At 43.8% G+C, this 12,145-nt stretch overlaps 1 protein-coding gene across 4 annotated transcripts in view; it reads left to right on the top strand.

The window, feature by feature from the left end:
• Positions 1 to 2,806: 2,806 nt before the first annotated feature.
• LOC147629933 (Acyl-CoA N-acyltransferases (NAT) superfamily protein) overlaps positions 2,807 to 12,145 on the top strand; it is a 38,304-nt gene continuing 28,965 nt past the window's right edge. For all 4 annotated transcript variants that reach the window (XR_015267770.1, XM_086811465.1, XM_086811466.1 and 1 more), the window contains exon 1: positions 2,807 to 2,976. Coding sequence is in view for 3 of the 4 variants with exons in the window: in XM_086811465.1 (XP_086667591.1) it covers positions 2,926 to 2,976 (51 nt within the window). In the remaining variant the exon portion in view is untranslated. The remainder of the gene's footprint in view (positions 2,977 to 12,145) is intronic.

The raw sequence follows: 12,145 nt of genomic DNA on the forward strand, positions 1-12,145 counted from the left end.
GGTTAATGGAGGCCTATCATATTACTTGGGATTGCCTATAAAATACTTGCCAAGACAGTAAGCATGAGGTTGGCCAATTTTGCAAGATGTGATTCATGATATGCAGAATGGGTTCCTTCAAGAGGAAGAAGCATCTTTGATAATATCTTCTCTTTTTAGGAGGCGGTTGAATGGGCCAAGGAAAGCAACCATAGCCATCTTACTGCTAGATTTTAAGAAGGTATATGATAGTTGATTAGGATTTCCTTGAAGGAACTCTTAGATGTATGGGATTTTCTCAGAATTGGATCAGATGTGTCTCATGCTTGTATCGAGATGCTCACAAGAGTGTGCTTGCATATGGTGGTAGAGGTGATTGCTTCCAGATCTCTCACTTTGTATGATAGGGATGCCCCTTAACCCCCATGTTATATCTCATTGTTGTCGAGACTATGAGAATTTTTCTTTGCTCCAATGTTGGAGTTTATGGTTTGAGTCTGCCCTTACACAATGAGGATGGACACTGAGCTTGCTGATGATACTGCTATGTTCCTCGAGGCCTCACACATATGTTTATGTTCCTTTCAGATTACTTTGGAGGAGTTTTGCTTGGTTCAGGGGCTCTTATTAATTGGCATAAGTCGGTTGGCTTTTGGATTAGTGACTCCCAAAGAGTTAATTGGGGTGTAGAGCCTAGGTTTACTTGGATTGATAGAAGTTATACTATTAGATATTTGGGGTGTTTTGATATTTTGCATGCACAATAGTTTGCACCAATACTTATGATCATTAGGAAGAAACTTCTTCCTTAGAGTTCGAGGAGATTGGATCTAACCTCCAGAGCCTTGGTGGTTAACTAAGTACTGCTTGCCTCAGCCTGGTTCATTGCCTCTTGTTTATGCTTCTCTCATGGATGCGTTGGCCAACTGCGGAGATTGGTATGTAACTTTCTTTGGTCATGTTTCGATGGTTCATTAGACACTCAGGCTAGAGTGGCTTGGGAGATTGTTATACGCCCCAGACACGAAGGGGTGCTGAACATTGTAGATCCCTATATACATGTAGGGCACTACTTTGCAAGAGCATTGCTTCCAGACACCGAGCCTTTGAAGGATTCTTTTATTTTTCACATTTCCAGGTGTACACCTCGGCGGTGGAATGACCTCATTAGAGATTAGGTTGGATGACCCTTGGGTGCGTCTAGATATATGCAGTGGCTTGGTTGGGAAAGATGTGCATCGACAATTATTTTGCAGAGAAAACTTTTAAAAGTATCCGTATGGATCGAAGGCTTGTATCTACCCAGTACCTGAGAGGGAGTCTTAGACGAATCAATTAAATTAATGCATCTATATCTCATGAGTGGATTACTGGCACATTTCACGAATCAACATCATCATAGGTGGCTGGGAGTTTTCTCCAGGATAGGAGTGCCATTATAGGTGTTAGCCTTGCTAGATCAGGATGAGGAGGGAGATTGTGTTTTTTTTCTATCCAGCCAAGATGGAGATCGTTAAAATGTGACACGTTGGAGATTATTCATAGCACTTCCCTTCATCCAATGAGAGTTTATAGCTGCTCAAGAAAGTAGGCATGTTGACCCTTTGCCTAATATTGTGACCCAAGGGTCTTGGTGGTGCTTATGGTTGTTGTATGGTGGATGTCCTATTAGATATCTTCATTGGGACCTCGATGAGTGAAAGTGGATTGATGTAGTTAAATTTATGAAGAAAAAGCCTTTTTTCAGCTACACTGTCCGTAATGCTAGGCTCCTTCTACTTGGGCAGATTCAGAGGACTCCTACACAGTTCATAATGCTAGGCTCCTTTCTACTTGGGCAGATTCAGAGGACTCCTACATTACGTAATGCTAGGTTCCTTCTACTTGGGTAGATTTAGAGGACTCTAAACTGTTTGTAATGCTAGGCTTCTTCTACTTGGGTAGATTTAGAGGACTTCTACACTGTCTGTAATGCTAGGCTCCTTCTACTTGGCTAGATTCAAAGGACTCCTACTCTCAGGCCGCTAGGAAAGCTATAACATCACCCCATTGGTTCAAAAGAGATTTTGGCACTCATACATGTGGAGCTAGATATCTCTCTTTTTTTGGTTACTCTTACATGGTGGCCTTCCCTGTATGGAGGGATATTGTTTTTGGAGTAGATCCCACTTGCCCCATATTCTGAGACAGTGCAACATTGTATTTTGGGGTGTAGAGATGCTTGGAGGATTTGGGACTCTAAAGCTTAACCTATGTACATATTGAGGAGAGAGACCATTTATGTTACTTGGCTTGGCTCACTTAGTCTGATCCACATATATTTTTTGAGGACAAGGATTAGGACAATGCCATAATGATATGCAGAGGTGTGGCCCAATGCTACATGCTATAGGATATTTCTCATACCTAGTATAGACAACCTCTACAAAGGATTTATACCACTTGGGAGCTCATTGTTGCTAGTATCATAGCTTGGCAGATTTGGAAGGCCAAATGCACAGAGGCTTTTGAGGGCAAACGTATATACGACACTTAGTGCATTTGTACTATTTTGGGAGATATTATTCACACTCTTATGGCCACATGGGCTCGTATACAGGGGCCTTCCAGATCTGCGCTCGCAAAGCACACTTTTTTCATGAGGTAGTACAATCAAGGGATATTTTTCTCGAATCAATGATCCTGAGAGGACTCTGTTGATACCTTTGTACCCGAGATCACATATAGAACTCTCCTTTTTCTCAAATCCACAACTAATTAATTAATGGAAGGATAAAAAACGTTTTGGTGGCTTATAGAACTCCCCTTTTTGTTTTTTTCCAAAAAAAGGGTGTCGTTGGTAGGAGCTTATACTGTTCCTCCCGCCATCATTATCATTATTATTATTATTTGATATATGAGTGTGCGTACTTACCGCCATCAGTCTTGTGTTGGGCTCTGCGATCCATGGATAAGAGGAAGCTTAGTGCCAAGGAAAAGAAGCTTAAGAGGAAGGAGGTAAGATCCCTCTCGATGTTCTGCTAATCTCACGCTTATACAGTAAACGAGTTGGTTAATATGACACTAGATGAAATTCTTGTGCCTTCTTTTCTCTTGAAATGGAGATATTATGCTAATTTTCCTGCTTATGTTTAATTTATGCGAAATGATGGAAAATATGACAAGATTTTGCTGGCTTTAACATGTAGTTATGAGGGAAACATGAGTCGATTTGGTTGATTTTCTGTGGTTTACGCTGGTGGGTTACTCCCCAGTGGCCACATGCATGTCAGCATTTGGGGTAAAATGGCGTATATATGGAGTAGGAGTGTCATGGCATCCAAGCTATGTTTTTTATGGTGGATTTTATTGTTTTAAGAGTAGAGACAAGTTTTTTTGCTCGAAAAAGATGTCCAAAAAATAGCTTCTTGTTTCTAGACTGGGAAAGGATTAGCAAGAGAGTCCGGACTCTTTTGAAACCCAGCAAGTGTGTGTGTGTTATTCACCGCTTCATAAGTCCTACTTGGTCACCAATGAGAATCCACTTCATAAGTCCTACTTTATTTTTTTGGGGTGTGTGTGTGTGTGTGTGTGTGTGTTATTCAGCACTTCATAAGTCCTACTGGGTCCACCAGTGAGAATCCAGACTGGACAGATGTGTTGAGTACTTTGGAGGTACAAGAGTGCTTTGAAAACCAAAATTGGACTTAGAAAGGTAAGGTTAATCTAAGGCCAAAGAAGCTAAGGGCAAGGAGCTACCAAAGCTAAAGATGGAAAGGGAAATTCTAGTGTGCTTCTTTGATAGAGACGCCAAGTGAGTTCCTTGGCAATGCTTTGAAGATCATAAGAAACATCTAGAGCTAGTGTTCTCTCTTTTGAAAGAAAACCAACTCTATCTCAACCCCATGATGTTTGGTTAAACACAATGCTAATCAATACACTTAAATACACACGGACAATAAGCACAATACAAAATGTAATTTGTTGAATTGACAAGTGACGGACAATGAGCCGGAACATGTCCCCCTCCCCCCCGGCTCCCTAAAATATTATTTATTGATCATGGGAGAATCAAGTACGTAGTGTATGAATACAATATTGCAAAGAATATGGTTTTCGGTGAAGGTCTTCATCTCACACTACTTTCTTAAGTGCCCATGTTCCCTACTATGTGCTCTCTATTGTTCTACCCAACACGGAGTCCTGCTCCTCCCTCTTGCTACTTGCTTCCATAATTGATCATTAAAGCTTACCAATTGCAAGTAGAGTCCATGTTGGCGGAAGTCTTTGCGATAGAAGCGTCTGGGATGCTAAAGTTTACAATTTGTCGCGATCCTTCGTGACAGAAGTCTTCAAGTGGTTGCAGGAAACCTTGGGAAAGCTTCCCCTATGGTTCAACTTAAGAAAGGAAGGCAAAAATTAGGATTTTCAGTCAAAACACTAGAAATATTAGCAAATTTAAGGATTGTTTTGTTGAATTCGAGTCTTTGGGAGTGTGTAGGAGGGTGAATATGACCCAGAGACAACCCTGGATACAAACACTCAAACAAGCTTGGATATGGTGTAAGGAAGGTGGAAGTGGAGAAAAATACATAAGGTCTCATGAAGAGGGCACCAACTTCTAGAGAAAAAGGGGGAGAGTGATGAGGTGTCTTGCATGGGTGTCAGGCAGAGGGGGAAAGTGAGTTGGGTCTAAGTTGGGAATGACACATGGTTGGTTGTTTGGGCGGTGAACATTGAGCTTTGTCCACCTCGGGACATTAGTGTGTGCGAACATAGGGCTGGTCATAATTTATAAGTGATTTTTGATCGCCCAAAACTTAATAAAGCTTGTACACACTCACTTATAAATTAATATAGATCCTAAGGCTCAACTTTGACTAATACTTGTCATCTGTCACATGCTACATAACCATGTAAGCGCACTCACATGCACGGTTTACGGGTGGACTTCTCCTTACCTTACACTACATATCGATCAAGTAGGCATGAAAACAGTACGCAAATTCAATTTACAGGCAATACATAAAGATGCTATGCAATGCAACATTGGTATGGATAATCCCTGTTCATGAGACTATACCAACCAAGTATAGGAGGTACCAGACCCAGTGGAACACCAATCCTCCAAGCATTTCCGGGCATGTACACACATGCACAAGTCCCAATTGAAAGCCACAGTATCAAATGAGTGGCATCGATCCTCTACATAATAGCCTTGGACACGAGTCCAATGTATACATATAATGAGAAAGCAAGGGTGGACCATTTGGGTGGCCAAATGGTGACATTCTCTCCGGCTTCTAAACAGTTATCTGCAACTGAAAAGCAGAGAGGGAAAGTGAGTTGGGGTCCAAGCTGGGATTGACACATGGTTAGTTGCCCTCTTTGAACAAAGGGGATAAGGTTTGGGTGTTGAACATTGAGCTTTGTCCACCTCGGGACATCAGTGCGTGCGAACATAAGGTTGGTTATAATTTATAAGTGAGATTTTGTCGCCTAAAACTTAATAAAGCGTAGACACACTTACTTATAAATTAATACTAGATTCTAAGGCTCAAGTTTGACCGATACTTACCACTTGTCACATGCCACATAACCATGTCAGCAGACAATTGCACTCGCACGGTTCACTGGTGGGTGTCCCCTTACCTTGAACTACACATTGGTCAAGCAAGCATGAAAACAACATGCAAATTCAATTTGCGGGCAAGCACATAAAGATGCTATGCAATGCAACATTGGTACGGACAATCTCCGTTCATGAGAGTATACCAAAATAGACGTGTTCCAGGCAAGTACAGGATGTACCAAACTCAGTGGAACATCAATCCTCTACGCATTTCCGGGCACACACACATGCATAAGTCCTAGTGTAAAGCCAAATCCACAGTATCAAATGACTTGCATCAATTCCTTGTATAATAGCCATGGACGCTATTCCAATGTATACACATAATGAGAAAGCAAGGGTGGACCATTTGGGTGGCCAAATGGTGACATTCTCCCCGGCTTCTAAACAGTTGTCCGCAACTGAAAATCATCCAAATACATCTAAAGCAAGTGTGGGCAATCTCTAAAGAACTCTTCATCTACCCATTTAGCATTAATAGTTCTTGAACTTCACAAGGTAATGCCTGATAAGTTTGCCTCTAGTAAGCTTGCGTTCCTTGTGATCTGTTCAGGTTGCAAAATCTCCTCAAGCTTATCCACTTCTAGTGGATTCTCAATGACCGGTTCACTGGGCTCCGGCCCTACGTACTTGCAAAGGAGACTCACATTAAAAGCATTGTGTATATGCCAATGACTAGGCAATGCCAAAGTTGAAAGCCATTTCATTGATCTTCTTGACCACTCGAAAAGGCCCATAGTACTTGGTTGCAAGTTTAGGGTATGCATCTTCTTTGCCAGGCCTGCATCTCCGGAGGTTTGACAGAAACTCAGTACGAAGGGCTTTGTGTGAATATATGCTCTTATGTGTGTGTGTGTGTGTGTGTGTGGAGTGCGTGTGTGAGAGCATATCTTGATACAGAGTTCTACACCCACTATTGGGCACTGATGATGTTAGTGGGGATGTCGTAGTATCTAGTCCATACTATGCATAATGGAGTTGATAGTTATATAGTCTTGTGGGTTGACTACCATGAGTATATAACATGCACGTTTCTAAAAGGTGAATTTGGGCATGTTCCTGGATTCATCTAGGTATATGCATCTTCTTTGCTGGGCCTCTTTCTAATTCTTGTTTTCTGAAATTTTAGCAATACCCAATCATTCTCTTTGACATCAAATTGTCTTCTATGCTTATCGGCAACCTTTTTTATGTTTGTCCTAGGACCTTACAATGGCTGTCCGCACATGAACAAAGGCAATATCCAACTCATGAGTTGCAAATAACTCATCCTTGTACGAAGGATGGGTGGCAAAACCACCTTACCATAAACAATCTCATTTCCCGTAGATGCATGCACCGTGTTGTTGTATGCAAAGGATTGCGAGCAATGGACAGCTTTAAAAGGCCTTGTTTGAACAGGAGAAAGCCAAGCTAGAGGCCCACACAAAGTTACTGGAGCGCCAGTTGAAGGTGGGCAAGAAAAAGAAGAGTGGCTTTGGCAAGATGCCGATGAAGACTGGTGTTGGCAACATGAGGAAGCGGGAGCACAAGGGAGGCTATGCCTCTAAGAAGACAAAAATTAGGACCTTGGTGGCAACCTGTTCCTGATTAACAGCAGCCTGTCTTTTCTGGGAGCAACTCCATCGGATAGGAATATTGAAGTTGATAGTTTTGGGCTTTCTGTTTGAAGATATGCAGAAGAGAATGTCACATGCATCAAGTGTGAGATGCATGTTCCACGACTAGTGAGGACATGAACAGGGGAAATCAAGCGAGAGAGATAATTGTGAGCTCTAATCTATATAAGGGCAGGTGATCTGTGAGTAGAGGTAGTACAGTTGCATGTGTGATGGGAGATATCACTGCTGGAGGCACAAAGGTCTATCAAGGAGAATACGTGCTGGGGAACAAAAAGAGCAAGATGGACATCAATAGCAGCCAAGATCATAGAAGCCATGGGCAGGAGTGTGCAGGATTATGCTGCCAGTGTGGAGGCTTGAAATAGCCCCAGCAGGGACCCGAAGCTTGGGCAGCCTCACAACCCCCCTCACCATACAATCCCTACAATGGTGACATGGCAGCTGCGCAGACGGCCGTACAACCTTGGTCGTACAATTCCAAGCGATGGGATGAGAGAGAGAGTAGGCGCCATCCAGTCCCTCTAGAAATGCTGGCAAAGCTTACAAGGTGACTCAGAGGTGATGCTGGGTCCCTTTTTCATCCAGTATGATGGCGATCTCTCTTGGTATGACAAGCCCCCAGTGTGGCTCTCCCCCCCCCCCTCCTCTGCCTACAAGGATTTAGTTCCCCTTTGAGAGTGGCCAGCCCCTCCCTCTCTTCTTTTACTATTATCTTTACCGTTTTGAAGGGTTGTAATCTGCCCACGGGCAGAAGTTTCTTTTTCTACTAATTGAAGGATCTTTTCTTGGAAAAAAATGAAAATGTAACATGCGGAAGCTTCGGGGGAGATCGGTAACTTCAATGCTCAAAAATCAGCACACTTGTCGTGACGAAAACAATGCACAAAACTGAATGTAGATGTGCAGAAAGAGAGAGAGAGAGAGAGAGAGAGAGAGAGAGAGAGGGAGAAGAGGACATAGTATTGGGTCCCGAATACTCTCTGTATGGCCCCTACCACGAATGGTGTATTTGCTTTTATTAGAATGATGCAAATCTGAAAATAAAAGACTGAACTTGAACCTTCTTGGCTGAGGAGGATCCTCTGCCCTTGACCTTCAATTCTTCACCCTTTGCGTTAGCTTCTCCTTGGCTGTCCTGGCCCTTGAGTTAGCTCCAGCACTTTGTGAATTATGAGATGAGTGAACTGATTTATGCCTTGGGTATTTATACCCGTAGAAGATGCTGGTTGGCTGGTTATTTTTCCCTCCACGACTTGTTTAAATAGCTTTAAATGCTGAAAAGTCATGCGCATTCACACCTGGCTGTCTGGCCAGCATGCGCTTTTGTTATGGGCTTCTGGGCAGCCTGTGTGGGCTGCCCCACACCTGGCCGACAGGCTTTAAAGGGTGTGATGCCCCATGCGGCTGCCTGTCCAGAGGCCCTAGGGCTGGCCGACAGCCCTTCCAGCCCATCCCATGGCTGGTGGGCACAGCCAAGGCCCTCCTGGCCCTCTGGGGGTGGGTCTACACCTCCCCCATGCCCACATAATTGTTCTTGGGGTAGCCCTATGGGCTGGCCCCATCCCTACATTCAAATCCTACATGTCTACACAAAGGTTTGGCGTCCAGTGTTATACCAGATACACAAAACCATTGACATCATTCCAGAGGGAGACTCACAGCACGGACTGGCATTGTTTCATGTGTAGGACGATGCACACTTGACCTCGGACGACCGGAGTGGAACTCTGGCTTACTCGTCTCGGACTGGGCTCACATGGGACCAGTTTTCCATCCCAGGTCCTGCACCTTCTGTACAGATATGTCTATGTGGCATCCAAGTGTGGGATGCACGTGACATCCCCTTTTGCTTAATTTGACGGAAGCTGCATAGCCTCCAAATAATCCGTCAATAATGCTGGATAGTTGTCGAAAAACTCTTTGTTAGGCCATACTGCTTCGTGGGTCCCTTGGTCTTGAAACTTTGTGAGGAACTGTCTGTGCCTTCGGCCTGAGCCATGCTTGAAGCGGTGCAAAAGGATCTGTTCTGAAACCATAACTTCAGCTTCATCAATGATATTTGGTTCCGCCTGGTCTTTGACTTCTAAAGGGATCGGACCTACGTATGGTTTTAACCAACTGACATGGAACACATCGTGCATAGTCCAACTCGGAGGTAGCTTCAACTTCATTGAAACCTCGTTAATCTTTCTCTGGATGGAAAAAGGTCCGAAGCTCCTGAATGACAACTTTGGGCATCGCCTACCCACATGTTTCAACCTTTGCTTCATAATCTGAAGATGAACCCAATCACCTTCTGAAAACTTCATATCCCTTCGATCTTTGTTGGCCTGTCGAGTGTAGGCCTCCTGCGCTTTAGCCAACCTGTCTTTAACTGACTCCAAAATCTCTTTGTAAGACTCCGTCAATCTGTTCGCTTCAGGTACTGAAGACGAGATTCTGGTCAATAGCGACTGGAATGGTCTTCCAAACGCTGCCTTATATGGTGTCCTGCCAATAGCTGAAGAAGAAGAATCATTCAAAATAGCTTGAACTAAAGGCAAATACGATTCCCACTTACCTTGCTATAACACTTCAGGACATCAAAGGCCAAATGATTGTAGATTTCTGTTTGGCCATTCGTCTGTGGGTGAAATGCACTGGAAAAATTCAATTTAGTACCAAAATTATCAAACAATGCCCTCCAAAAATGACTGGTAAACTTGGCATCTCGGTTTGACACTATGGTCCCAGGGATCCCGCCAATTGGGTACCAACGCCGAATGAACAAATGGGCAACATCTTCGGTGGTCACATTAGCCCTGCATGGAATAAGCGTAACAAATTTGCTAAATCTATCAACTATAGTTAAGCACTGAGTATTACGCTTACTTGGACTGGGAGGTAGATTCGTGACAAAATCCATTGAAATATCTTGGAAAGGTTCCTTAGGAATTGGCAAGGGCTGTAACAACCCTATCTTCTTCCCACGAGGAGCTTTCACCTTTTGACAAATATCACAGTGTTGAACATATGAAAACACATCTCGCCTCATCTTTGGCCAATAATATTGCTGTTCCAACTTCTCCAAAGTCAAATTCATGTCCCTATGACTACCAGTAATGGCGTCATGGGTGTCATGGAGAAGAGTTGTCCTGAACGACTTCATGACACACAGTCGGCCTTTGTAAAAAGCCAACCATCGTGTATCAAAAAGTGGCATGGTCCTGTGGCATCCAATGCTTGTTCTCACTGTGTACCAAATTTCTCGGAATCTGCATACATATGCTTCATGTCGTATAGTCCCATACCAACAAGGTCGAGTCTAGTGGTCTGAATCAAAGTCACTTGTCCCTTCCTGCTCAAAGCATCAGCCACTGGATTGGCCTTTCCCGGAAGGTACTCAATCATACCACCAAATTGTTGGAATATCTGGCTCCAGTGGTGCTTTCGGTCACTCCACTATGCACTTGCATTGTCTGAATCCAGTGTAATGCCTGATGGTCAGTGCGAATCTCAAAGTCACGGCCATAAAGAAAATGTTTCCAAAGTTTCAAGGCTTGTATAACTGCGAGGAGTTCTCGATCGTAGACTGAGTAATTCTTTTCTGCGGGCAATAGCTTATGAGACATGTAAGCTACTGGATGACCATTCTGTTGTAATACACCTCCAATTGTGATGTTACTCGCATCGGTGATCACCTGGAATGGCTCGTCCCACGAGGCAAGTGCTAGACAAGGCGCCTCTGACAAAGCCACCTTGAGGTTCTTGAATGCCTCCAACGCTCGTGGAGTCATTCGAATCCGTTGCCTTCTTGTCTTGACACCCTTTAGCAGATTGGTGAGATCCGCCGAGAGGTCAGAAAACTTGTCTATGTGGGTGGAGTATGCCTGGCATATACCCACAAAGGATCTGATGTCATAAGCAGTCTGTGGTGCTTCCCAATTGACAATCTCGGCCACCATGGCCGGATCAAGTCGAATGTCTTCTGCACTAATTATATATCCAAGGTAATGAACCTCGAACAAATAAAATTCCGACTTCTTCTCATTGACGTAGAGCTCGTTGCTTTCCAGTAACTTCAGGACTTTCTCCACATCAATGTCATGCTGCTCAACCGTAGCTGAAAATACCAGTACGTTGAGAAGAAATATGAACACACACTTTCCAATCAATTCCCGGAACACCCGTATCATCATGTGGTTGAATGTGGCTGGGGCGTTCGTTAAGCCAAAAGGCATGACCACAAATTCATAGTGGGTCCGTTCCGTACGGAAGGCTGTCTTGGAGATGTCCCCCTCAACAATCCTCACTTGGTGGTACCCACTCTTCAAATCGAGTTTCGAGGACACCTTAGCCCCATTCAGCCTCTCGAGAATATAATCTATTCGAGGCATCGAGAATCTACTCTTGATAGTCAGCTTATTGAGTGCACGATAATCGACACACAAACAAGAAGATCCATCTTTCTTCTTGATAAACAGGATCGGTGTTACAAAAGGCGACACGCTGTGCGCCTTTCCTGATTGTTTGTTTAGCCTACAAGTGGCTTATGAGCGGAAAGTTTGGAATTCCTGGCTCACACTTAATGGTCATTGGGGCGTTTGACACATTCCAACTAATCTGGAAAGTGTGCTTGTCCCACTTGACATCAGGAAGGAACTTGTGAAACCATTGAATGCCCAATATTATGTCTGCTTCTACAAGAGGGGCAACCATAAAATCACACACAAACCTTATGCCTTGAATAACTAACTTAGCACCTAGAGCTTCATACTTGACGCTCGTTGTCATGCCTGTGCTAAAACCCTCAACTTGCTTGTCCACCGAAGTCAAGATGAAACGGGCACTCTGAGCGGCCTGTTTCGTGACTACGTCCTCCGTGCTACCGCTGTCAAACAAGACAACAACTCTCTGGCCACCTATGTAGCCAAAGGTCTTGAGCAATTCGTTG

The sequence above is a fragment of the Cibotium barometz genome, chromosome 17 (genome assembly GCF_041138505.1).
Source record: "Cibotium barometz isolate CiBa-2024 chromosome 17, ASM4113850v1, whole genome shotgun sequence".
NCBI lineage: Eukaryota > Viridiplantae > Streptophyta > Polypodiopsida > Cyatheales > Cibotiaceae > Cibotium > Cibotium barometz.